Below are 13,611 nucleotides of genomic sequence, written 5' to 3' on the forward strand. Positions count from 1 at the left end.
AACGTAAAATATTTGAGTAGCCCAAGACATAGCCAAAGATTGCAGCGCCACAGCACTGGCGAAAATTTAAATTTGCCGACTGGAATTCTTTCGGATAATTGACGCTCTACTGTAGTTGTGAATTAGTATGAACAGTATGGATTAATAAAAGTAATGTTTTCATTTATATATACTATAGTTTACATTATGGAGCATATTAATGTTTTTATCCACTATAATTTCAAGAAGTTTTATACTCCACCTTTTTTTACATTATTATTTCTTTTATTACATTAATACCATATTTTTGATCCCTTCTCTAATTAGATATTAAAAATTTTTTAAATAATTATATAAATTTTAAAAAGAGACATCAATTTATATAAATATAGAAAATATTTTTAAACAATCATAAGCAAATTCTACCATGATTATTGCAAATCTTTCTGAAAATTTAATAAAAAATATAGTTATTAAAAAGACAACCATATGAAAATTCATTTGTACTAATTAATAAGAATAATGATAAAGAAAGATAATTAGATACTCGTTAGAACAATGATACATTACATGGAATAATAAAACACAACAAAAACATACCTTTTTTTTCTTTCTTTCTTTTATTTATAGTGAATTTGTTTAAAAGAATTTTATAAATGATTTGAACAGAAAATAGGTAAATTTATATCAATAGTGTTCCTACATCCTGGAAATGAAGAAAAATAAATGATATACAATAGAAGTTCTATTATTTTTGCAAGGCTGTTTTTAGTTCATGTTTCTCTGCACGCTTAGAAAACAAAAGAGATATAACGCTATCGTTTTTATGAAAGGGATCAAAACTTTCATAGTAAAATAAAATATATAAACTTATAATAAAATATCACATAAAAAAATAATAATAGATCAGATTTAAATTAGTTTTACAGTTTAAATATTAAGTTTTGTCATAGTTGCGAGGCAAAATATTATTCTATAAAATTCGAATCTAATAATACTTATTTTTTGTATATTGTATTTGGAATATAAATGAAAATTTTTATTTTTGAGACAGATTAGTAATGTAATGTTATAACCAATAAGTAAGTTCACATTTTTAGTTTAATTTATTTCAAATGTACAATAAAGGCATTTATAATCGTTTTATGTGTCTATGGTCGGATGGCCGAGACAGTTAAGAGCGGCCGCCCTCATTGAACTCACAATGAGTATGGAAAAAAGGCCAAAGATGGAAAGAATAGAAAAAAAAGAGAGATAGTTTTATGTTAAACATTTAATTTTAAACTAATCAATTAAAAATACATTCAAAAATTCGTTGAAATTTTGAATTTCATTTTAATCGAATTTTTCATTTTTAGAATTTGCTTTTTTTTATTGAATATTTATTATAAATAAAATTAAACTTAAAAGTTAAATACGAAATGAGGCACGCCATTCCAGTGTGTTTTATCCGCTTTCGCTTAATTTTCTATACTCAAAAATTTTAAGAAGCGGATAAATAAGACGACGCGCCTCAAATATCTTGTCATTTTTTCGTTGTGTCAAGTGAATAATTATAAAAAACTAAATTCAGTGTATGTAAATATAAACCGAATCTAAAATATAGTCTGAAATTAAACGTATATATCGTCGCTATTTTACAAGGAAATTTGAATTCCGCTAATAAACGCTACTATATATGTCATTTCATAGATATCAAACTTATATTCTCATAAACCTAGTATTTAAATATTAATAGAAATATTATAAATATACGAATTTTTTTAATTATTTTTTTTAAAAACGATTTATTATCGAGTATTTTATGAGATAAAATTTTTAGTTATAAATCTTAAATTTAAAAAAAAAATTACAAAATAATTTCGTTTATATTTTAANATTAAATATCTAAATAAAATTTAAAAACATAGATATATTAGAGTTGTTAAAATGCAGATGGCGCTGTTATGTTTCCTAGCAACCAGAAAGTAAATTTTAACTGGAATCTGAATTGTTTATTTATTAGCATAATATAAAATAGTCCTAACTGTTTCTTATTAGCTCATGTTTCTCCTAAGTTATTCGCAGGATCCGTCAGTGAAAGCCGTTATACTTAGATTTATGAGTATTATGATTTGAGATGCCTGGAAGAAAGCATAGAAGAGATAAAAGTGAAGTTAGTTGTTGCTTGAAATATCTCATTTTTGGCTTTAATGTTATATTTTGGGTGAGTTTTTTTTTTGTAAATATTGAATTATTCAACATGGCTTATAATCAAAATACAATTAATTATTTTTTCAAATTTTATTTACATGTTAATGAATGGGGAATTGTTTTAGACACTACATGTATTTTATGTAATACAATATATATACATACATGTAAATATTGTATTATATATTTGAATTGAAAAATTCGTTTTTTTTTTTTTTTTGTGATTACTCGAGTCTGGTGACACAATTATGAATTTATTAAATTTTTATCCGTATTCAATTTTCTTAAATTCAGTTATCGTAAATTATTTTACAAAGGAAATTCTGTACTTTTCAGTTAACGGGATGCCGGCCGAAATGTACGGCAACTGGTAAGATTCGAGGTCTAAATGAGGAATTTCACACTGCACCAGAATTGTTGTGATGTTTGTCTCCCTTTTAACGTGTATCGGTCTATTTCCTATTCTACGTGCTTTGCATGTAGACGTGTACCTTGGCACCTGGGAGGGGAGAGCCTCGCATCCCCAAAACTATATAATGTCAAGTACTCCACGAACATTCGAGTGGGCTAATCGAAGCTGGCACGGTCGCGTGGGCTAAATTGTTAAACGTGATAGTCTTTTGCAATAGTCTTCTGGCCGAAAAGTACCTGAAATTTATATATTATAAAAAAATTTTACTTTATAACATATAATTCATTTATTTGTCCATACAAAAGAAAATGCAAAACTTTGTAAATAAAACAAAATTTAATTCAGATTTGTTACAAACTCATTTTTTAAAAACTCGTTGAAATTATTTATCAAAATTAACAAGGAGTTTAACATAGAGTAAGATCATCAGTCTGTCCTATTTAATGAAATATGATAAACTTATCCTGTCATTCACAGAATAATTTAACCTTATTCTGGAAATAATAATAATTTTCATACTAGGTAGCATGAATATATTTTGATAGCATGATTAATTAATTAATCATAGTATCAAAGAATCAATTTTATATCTTTAAAATTGTTAAAAATTAATTCAGAAATTTTTTTAAAAAATTACTTTAATATTTCAGACTTTACTTATTTTTTATTTTTTTAAGTTTTGAAGCAAAGAATTTTTTAAGTCACTAATTTTTAAAATTTTAAGATCAGAACATTAAAATAGTTTTTATAAGAGAGTTAACATATTTATTTAAATATTGTATAGGCTAACCTAACCTATATGAAAATAAATATTTATCATTAATAACACAATTATTTTTATATAAACTATTAATAGATTATATTATATATTATGAAAATGAATGATTGAACAAATTTTGACTTAAACAAAAGTTTTTTTTTTTAATAATTGTCATAGTTAAGTTAAATTTTTATTTGGTTAATATAATTCTAATTGTAAAGATATTTGGAATTGTAAAACTTTTTTTCTTAGATTTTGCAGAGTTATCAAATGAAAAGTTTATTTGCAAGTAGACTTAGTGATGCCAATGAGGAGTTTCAAGTGCTGTTCCTAGAGTCTGTAATAAATAAATGTTTGAGATTTAAGTGTTTTTTACGTGTGTTAAGTTAGTAACAAAGTATAATCAACTCAAGCTATCTTCAAGTCTACTCTTCACAAGTAAACTTTTGTTTCATTATCTGGTAGAAGCAAAGTAAAAATATTTTAATTTCAGTAGTGTTTAGATATATAATTTTTGCCAATGTTATTTAGAAATTAATTCTACAGAAAATCAATTAAAATTTTTTTTTACAATAATAAATTATTTCTTATGAAAAAAATTTAACAAACAAAATTTTCTCTGTAAATTTTATCATTAGGCTATAAACATTATGAATAATAAAGTATTTATTAAAAGAAGAGTTACCGGTTTCATCAAAAGTATAGTAAATTGTCGTTTTGATGATGATGATAATAAACTTTATTTATTATAGTTTGAACTTTTTTTCAATTTTTTAATGGTTTTTCATAGATATTTCTGACTCCTCAAAAAGTAAGAAGAAAAAAATTTAAAAAAAGCCAATTTATGAATATTTTCTAGAATAAACTTTTCTGAGAAAGTCAATAATTTATATCAATATGCTTTAAATATATTCTCGGAAAGAAAGCTTTTCTAGAAAAATAATATGCAATGTATATGAAATTTTAATAGAACTATTAGTTATTTTCTTAGAATTAACTTTTTAAGTGAAATTATGAAAGTAATAAAACATTAAACTTTTTTGATATAATGAATAATTGACTACAAAATTCTGATTTAGATATCTTTACACTTTATAATTTTTTTAAAATATAATTAATATTATAAGTAGTATTTTTTATTCTTTGCATAGATTTTTAAAATTCAAAATTTTATTTACATAGAAATAACCTGAGTTGCACACTAATTTTAAATAATAGTGTATATTGTTTACAAAGATTTTAACTATAGAATAGCAAATTGCTTACCATATTTGATATACTATTGTTTATAGTCCGATTATTATAATATATACAATTATGCATTGAAAATATTATTCATTTTCATAAATAAACTAGTTTTACAAGGTATATATATATGTTTACAAATTCTGATTGCATAAATTTTACAAATGAATAAACAATAATATATAAAGTTTACAGTTTAGAATGCTTTCATAAAATGTTTAATATAGAATTAAGCATAATTTAAACTGTGTACTGAATTATAAAACTACTCTACTTTTAAGGAATAAATCACATTTCAGATATTATAAATTTTAAAAGAAATATTAGTATAATACTCCTTACATGATGTACATTTTTATGTTTTAAATATATATTTTAAAATTAAATTACAAGAATAAAAATTAAATTCATATTCTAAAATACTCTAATTATAAGGAATAGGAGTGAGTTTGTTTCAAGCCTTATTCATTTGAAAGATGCAGAGAGTGATACTGAATGATCTCTTGATATTTCTGTATCAAGAGATCATTCAGAATCATCTCTCAATTGCTTTAGAAATATTTTATTGTACATAAAGTAAAAAATAAATAAACATTGATATTAGTCTAATAGATATATTGATGCTTAAAATCTAATTACAGTAACATTGTTATATATCATTTTAAGTGAGAATACTTAATGCTACTAAATTTTGTATATTTTTATGTATTTTTGAAGCACTGTAAATTCTTTCAAGAAGTTTTTTTAACATCATTATCTATTTTCTTAGTTATATGAATAATTTTTTTAATATTCAAAATAACAATAAATGTTTGCCTTTAGTTGGTTTTAATTATATAATCATTTTGTTACATAATTGTCTTATTTTTAGAAACCCTATCTGAACTTGTTAGTCAAATCAAGGGTACAGTATAATGTGCTTACATCTTAATTTTATTTCTTTTTCTCTAATTTTTTCTGGCTCTTTCTGGCACTAAAGCTGTTTTAATCATAAATGCTATGGAGTGGCAAGGTGTGGGATGGGATCCAACATATCCAGGTGGACCATTTCTAAAAAATTCCTGGAAATCCTGGACTCATCCAGATTTGATCCTAGATCTCCAGAGCAGTAGACTGCCACCTTAGCTATTTGGCCATCTGGTCTTGACCATGTGGTGAGGGATGGGGCTGACATATCTGGAATGGATTTCCCATGAAAAATTCCTGGGGTTTTTTGACCACCCAGATTCAATCCTGGATTTCCCAGATCAGTATGTTTTCTTGGCCATCCAGTCATCTTTTTACTTTGTTAATGATTATATCTTATTTTTTTTTTGTAAATCAAAATACATTTCTAGAAATTCCTAAATGTAAAATTCTTGACTATACTGTACAAAGAACTAAAATACAGAGATAATATTGATTAACAAAGTAATATAATATTTTTGCTTATGATGTTTTGTTGTACATGTGAAATTGCAGTAAAAACTGTTTTAAAATTGCTGAAATTTTTTACTTGAAAATAGTTTTATATAGAAACTTTAGTTATGTGCATAGTTAAAAGCTAGATATATCTGCAAGTAACATCTATATTGTGTTTAGAACTCTTGATTAAAATAATTAATGAGTAATAGATATTGAAATTTCAAAGAAATATCATTCAATATTAAAAACAAAAAAATGTTTTTTTGTTTTTTTTTTAGACAATTACTGATGTTTATTACATGCATCAACTTTTTAAAAATGTAAATGAATTATAAAACAATTAAGTATAATGGTAAGTTGAATTATGAATAGAAAATATTATTCAAAAGAAAAAATTTATTGTTTTTGCCAAATTACTGAACATAATAGTTTTATCAGTTTTGGCCAAAAGTATGCATTTCACAAACTTGCAATTGGCAAATGTACAAATAATGCAGCAGTTTGTAAATGAAAATCCAATATCCAGAAGATATCCAAAAATGATAAGTTTAAAGAAAGTTCATTGTATTTATTTTGTTTGAAAAAACTTTAATGAAATGTCTACTAAAATGACACAAAAATTCATGGGTATGTTCTAAGATGTCAAAATTTTGTAGTAAATTTTTAAAATTTTTAACCACTATTTTAAATCATTTATAATGTTTATTTTGATACATGGCAAAGTACATAAAATAAAAGTTAGTATTATTTAAAAAATAAACACATCAATATTAAGAAAAAACTGGATAAATTCTGGGATCTTATGACTTAATATCAGTAAGGGTGAATTTTATCCACATATAAAAATATGAAACTATTTACTGTAAATGAACAATAGTAACACCTTATATTGAAAATATAATTGTTTTAAATTTTGTATTAAATATTCCTAAAATTAGATGTTTTAATATGATGAGAGGATATTGGTTTGTTTCTTGCCATTTAGATATCTAAAATTTTGAAATTTAGCAAAATTGTATTTAGTTATGAATGTATTTTTAAATTAACTATAACATTGTAATTATTTATTTAGTTTTTCAAATCTTGCTAATATATAAAATAATGTATTGAAATCTTAAAAATTTAATGGTAACTGATATAAATTTGGATTAAATAAGGTAAAAGAATGATGTTTCAAAACTATTGTTAACTTAACTATTTTTAGCATTCATTTCATTAAAAAAATGATCATTTTTATAATCTCATCTGTGGAAAAAAATGTAAATTTTTTTTAATTGAATGCCCTTAGTGAAAAATTATTGAAAGATTTAAACTTTTATAATTTTTCTTATTTAATAATTATGATTTATAAAGTTGTGATTTGGAATAAATTTTCAATAGTTTAAGTTTCAATCATCTCTGTTTTGAATTTTAAATTATCAATTCTTCAAATATATAAAGAAAAGTCAATTAATTTGTAATGTATGACTTTTTTAAATAAATTTTTTTTTCTGTTCTACTAAGAAAATGTCATATTTTCTTAGTGGAACAGAAATGTGATGCTCAACTTCATTTCTATAGAGAGTGTTATTACCATACCAGCAATACGGCAATGAGCATTGTTTTGTATTAAAAATTGGCTATTCTTTCACAAATACCGATCTCTTGTGGAAAAGTGTAAATCATGTGATGTTTTTCTTCTTGATTTCATGTATGAGGTCAATAATTTTAGCTTCAACAGAGCAGTCCATGCACTCTATCCATGAGAACAGTTCTGTTGACAAAGTACAGCACCTGTTGGATTCTTGAAATATGTACTGGAAACAGATAATTCAATCTTAGTAAATATTACATAACTTAATCGTATCAGTTATAATCCAGATATTTTGACAAAATCTGAGTAAGAACTGATCTATAACATCTTACTTTAATATTTTTTAAGTTTGATTTGTAAAAATTGTAGTATCATGTATTTTAATTTGAAAATGTAAAAAAGTAATCTTTTAAAATATAGAATCAGTTGTCTGTAGATATTAATTCCTATAAAACTATTTTATAACATAACATACACACAAAAAAATCAAAAATCCAGTAAAAGAAACATAAAATTTAATGAGAAACTAAAGTTTTCAACAATTTTTGGGTATCATTGTCAAGTTACAACTGTATACAAATATAAAATCCAACAACAGAATTTTAAAAAAACAAGGTGTCATCCAGTTGGTTAAGTGAAGCAAGCAGAATATTGGTATTAATCAATTAGAAAAATTGATTTAGTGAATTTCAATAAAAGGCCTTCCACACTTGCGAAAGGTTGTTATTGCCATTGTAATTAATTGTGATGTCTTTTCTTCAGACTTTGTATATCTTCAGTTTTTTCCAAGTGCTTAAGATGATTAACATCTCTGAAATGATATATGAGATGTGCCTTGTCCAAGTGCACTTGAACTTGATTGTCAATAGTATGAGCTGCCAAAGAGTTGGGTGACCCTTTTGGATTGATATTAGGTGCTACTTTAATCAGTGGCTAAAGGAATTAATATTTACAGATTTTTAATATTTGAATTATTGAAAAAAGTTTTTAAGTGATCTACAATGGCATAAACAGGTACATTACATTTCATTAACAGACAAAAATGGAAATAAATACTTTTTGTACAGTTATAAGCTTTAAGTATGAGATTTTATAAAATAAGTAAATTAATCACTATTTATTTAAGTTGCTAGGACTCAGCATCCTTGTAGTTGGAGTTTGGGCTTGGACTGAAAAGGATATCATCAATAATTTAACAAGAATAACAAATATTGCATTAGATCCTGCATTTGCACTTGTCATTGTAGGCAGTATTACTTTCATTATTGGATATACTGGCTGTGTTGGTGCATTAAGAGAAAATACATGCTTGTTAGCTGCTGTAAGTATTTTTTTTTATCTTTTTAATTAAAAAATTTTATAAGTATTAATTCAAACTGTATTCTTTGGAGTGTAAAATTTTAGAAGCTTCAAATGCTGTTGGGCCATATACTCAATATCAGAACATAATATCAGAACAATAACAAAAATTTATATTATTTTATTATTTTTCTTATAAATAAAAGTGTAGATTTAATATGTTTAAAAAGTGCAGTGCAGCATTGAAAATCCATAACAGTTGAGGCCTAATTCCCTCCAGATATTTCAATATATATGTAAATTATTATTTTAAATACTGTGAACTCCAAATACACTAATTCAAGTTTATTCCAAGTTTAAGTCAGTATTTCACAAGGAATGTAGGGCTATTTAAAAATATTCAAAATAAAATTTACAGAATTACTATATTTACACAAAAAATACACTAATCATAATTTCAAAATTATAAAATTCTGAATTCTAAATGAAAATTAGAACATTAACAATACAAGGCTGAATGAATATCAACAATGAAGTTACCATTGAAAGGATGATTAATATCTATTTTTCAATAGCCGAATCTGGATTTTTGATGTTTTACTGTATATATGTTTAAATTTTACAATTTTTAAAATATGAGGGCTATTTGGAAATCAACCTCCAAGAGGCATGAAATAAAATAGGAAAAAAGGTAAACTATATTTATTATAACAAAAATTGCACACATACATAAACTATTTTTCAACATAATCACTGTATAAATTCAGATATTTCATAGCATGATGCCATCTTCTGAATACCTTGCTCAAAGAAGATTGTCACCAAGGACATCAGCTACTCTCGAACACCATCCATCAGCTCTTCATTGTTGTCAAATCGCTGCAACCAAACCAAATTTTCATTTTTGCAAACGAATGATAATTGCTCAGTACAAGATATGAGCTGTAGGGTGGGTGGTTGAACACCTCCCATTGAAACTGTTGGAGCAACTCTTTTGTGTATCTGGCTGTGTGAGGACATGCATTATCCTAAAACAACATGAGCTTGAGGTCAACATGTCTTGTCTTTTGTTCTGAATTGCCTGTCTAAGCTTTTAGAGTTTTGCAATATGCATTCGCAATAATAATTGCATTCTGCTTCATAAACTCTTTCAGCAACAACACTTCTTTTATGGTCCCAAAAGACTGTAATCATAAGCTTCTTTCTTGTTTGACAATTTTGGTTTAAACTTCTTAGGTTTGTTTGGTAAGGTCATTTGCATCCACCATTTTGATTGTTCCTTTGTCTGCACATTCTCAAAGTGAACTACATTATGTTGCCTGTTATGATGTTATCCAGAAAAGTACCACCATCTGTGTTATAGCATTGCAAAAAACTGCAATGTTTGCATTTGCTTTATTCTTTGAGGTGTTTGGGAATTCACCTGGCACAAAACTTCTGATTACCTTGAGCTGAAGTCACAGTCTCATAGGTTATTAGCCTTATTGTAGGAAATTCACAAGACAGTTCCAATATTGTGAAGCAGCAATGCTCACAAATCACTTTGTCCACTCATTCGAAACGAAACATTGTCACCGCAGTTTTCCTTGTCCATCTTCATCATACACATCTGTTTGATGCTTTTAAAATTTCTGGCACCATTCCCTTACATAACCTTCACTCATGAAGTCCTGTACACAGCACTCATCCTATAATAGATTTCAGCTGCATTTTATTCTTTAGCTTGCAAAAAGTGAATTACAGCACAAATGTCACATTTGTTGGAAACTTCAATTACACCAGCCATCATTCTTCACTTGCTACAGACCATGCACCAAACAGTTACCAATTGCATGAGGTTACATAAGCTTATTTCTGCACATGCACAGCACTAAAGTCAACCTTGTGCTCACACCAGTCAAATGGATGTTGATTTTCAAACAGCCTACATATATTAGTCATTTTCAAAAGACCTTTGTTTTTAAAAATATACATGATCAAATGTGTTTTACAAAATGATTGAGTATTAAGCATCTGAAAAACAAATTGAGTTAGATTTTGTTTGACAAACTTCCTTAATGAGTATATTGTTAATAAATCTTTTTTGAGTGTATCAAAACATTAATACTGCAGATTCTGAAATAAAAAGTGATACTTTGATATGAAATCAAATGAATCATATGATTGATTTCAGTTGACAGTTAAAAGTTTTCTTGCTTTCTTGACTTTGTTGATGGCAGATGTTACAAGAAACCAATGAATATATTACTTATTCATTCATGTACAGTGGAACCCCGGTTAACGAACGTCCTGGTTAACGACCAAATCGGTTAACGAACTTTTATTTTGCAAAAATTTTGTCTCGGATAACGAATGTAACGGTATTTTGTGTCAAATTTTAGTTGTGTTAGGCACGTGCGAGTTAAGTATTGCTTTTCCGAGTGTTTGTACTATACTTCTTTTTTCAGTTTTGTGATTTATATATTTAATCAATATGGCATCCAAGAAAGAAAAAAGTCATAATGGCAATAGAAAACGACAACGCGCTATCGCATTTGAGAAATTTTTGATTAAAAGAATAAGACAATCAACTTTAGATCAATTTCTTGTTCCTTACGGAAAGAGTTTGTTAAGTTATGGCAACGCAACACTTGGGCGATTTTCCTAGGGGGAATGCCTTCTGGGAGGTGGTTTAAGGAAAACTGGCCCCTATTTAGGCGTTACAGACGTGGAGAAAACCCGGAAAACTCCATGTGGTCAGCCCGTCCTGATGAGGCGCGAACCCACGACCGACTCCCAGTGCTCAGGGAACGAAGATCGATTGGCCACTGGTGGGCCTTTTGCATTCTTACCCGAGTCGTTCGGATGAGGGTTGTGAATTAGGTATAACCGTTTTGCTAGTTCATTTTTCTGACATAGATTTGACTTTTTTTTTGTATTGAAAAATGATAATTTGATAAAAGATGCGCGCCCCACAGTTTGGAAAACATTGATATAAGGTGTTTTTACTGTCATATGCATATGTTAAACTTTCGTTATAATCTTACATTCAATGCTGTATTAGTACTGTAACTAGATTTATGTGTGTCCTGTGCAAGATGTTATTTTTGGCCTTTCTTTCTTTTAGGAGAAAAATAAGAGAGAAATGGTCGGTTACTTTTTAACTTAAACCAAAAACGTTATGGAATCGGTTCCTACGGCGACAAAATTTAAAATCTGAAAATAAAAACATATACTGATCATTTTTATAACCCGCATCTTAGTACGTTCATGTATGGCCCTGTGCATGTCCACTGACTGCACTTGCCTAGTTATGGCATTGACTATTCAGTATTGTAGTTTAAATTTCGGTTTTTTGGCACTCAATACTTCATGTATATGCTAGTTCTTTGCTGTTGTTGAAAAATGTGGTCATCATTACCGCTTAATTTAAGTACAGTACAGTACAGTACTGTTTTGTATAACTCTTGCGTAATGGAAGTAGCAAATAAGTTTATTCCTCTGTCAAAGATGAACTTGAAATTTTAGAATGTTGTGATAAGTTGATAAAATGAATCAGCACAATGCTGTTTTACGGTTAAAAAAAATAGAAAAACAGTGAATATGGAAATGTCAACAGAAACATATGAAAACCTGATTCGCAAGAGAAATCGAATCGGAAAGAATAGGGAAGTTGAATTAGCTTTGAAGTTTAATGATGCTTGTGAAAAATGCTCGGGTTAACTGATGGTCATAAAGAAGAATTTGTTAAAAATATGGGAAAGAAAGATTTTATTGAAACCGATGGATGATTGTACCAGTAAAGAAAACGAGAGAACATTGTGTGTAGATGATGAGAGGAAAAGTTCTATTTCTTTGTCAAAAATTATTGCTAAATGTTTACCGAGGACAAACGAAACATCATTTTATTTTCGCTCAATGCCTGATCTTAGAGCCTGTATGTTTAAACATGAAAGTGCTGAAGGAACCATATTGTAAGAATTTTGTTACGTTAATATGCAAGGCCAGAAATAAGACTTAGTAATTGGAAAAGGTAAAAATTGTAGATGTTTTAAGGGTGTAAAATATTTAACTATATTTACAAGTGGATTACTGTTCAAATAAACTTTAAAACGAAGGATTATTTTCTTGGTACTGTAGACAATTGTACAGCACATCCATGTGTTAATAATATCATTAAAATAATATTTCTGCGAATACATCACTGATTCAGTCATGCGACCAAGAAATCATATCTAGTTTAATAGGTATAGCCTACTACAGAAGTGAAACGTATACAAAAATTTTAGAAACTAGATGTTAATCTAACACGAACTGAATGACCACTATTGCTAAAAGAATTTTCCTACTTGACGCACTACATCTTTTGGCAATGTCGCAGGATCAAGTGTCTGAGAAGGGCGCTGAGAATAGTTTAAAAAGAGTGGTTAAAAAAAAAATAGGCAAGAGACATATGAAAATGAAGTCGTCTGTTGAAGAGGAGATCATAAATAATACTCTAGAACAGGGGTGTCCAGCCCGCGGGCCGCATGCGGCCCAATAAACGTGTAAACAAAACCGACAGATTTTTTAATTTAATTTTATTTATTTATTTATTTCAACGGCACAAATTCAAAAAAGACGTTTCACAAAGCAGTAAACCTTTATACATATTTTAATTTTGAGTGGAAAGGAAACATTTTCAAATACTTGGAAATGTGTGAATGAGGAAGGTATATTAAATAAAGCTGAAGTTGTGACTCAAAGGAGTATAGACTCAAATTCGGG

The 13,611-nt window shown here is 27.3% G+C and overlaps 1 protein-coding gene across 1 annotated transcript in view; it reads left to right on the forward strand.

Annotated features, from left to right (window-relative positions):
- Nucleotides 1-1,922: 1,922 nt before the first annotated feature.
- LOC111634373 (tetraspanin-5-like) overlaps nucleotides 1,923-13,611 on the forward strand; it is a 24,847-nt gene continuing 13,158 nt past the window's right edge. The window contains exons 1-2 of the mRNA XM_023379139.1: nucleotides 1,923-2,185; nucleotides 8,693-8,887. Coding sequence (XP_023234907.1) covers nucleotides 2,099-2,185; nucleotides 8,693-8,887 — 282 coding nt within the window. The 5' untranslated portion in view covers nucleotides 1,923-2,098. The remainder of the gene's footprint in view (nucleotides 2,186-8,692; nucleotides 8,888-13,611) is intronic.

This window comes from Centruroides sculpturatus, unplaced genomic scaffold, assembly GCF_000671375.1.
Source record: "Centruroides sculpturatus isolate CEXI.00-Female unplaced genomic scaffold, Cexi_2.0 scaffold945, whole genome shotgun sequence".
Lineage (NCBI taxonomy): Eukaryota > Metazoa > Arthropoda > Arachnida > Scorpiones > Buthidae > Centruroides > Centruroides sculpturatus.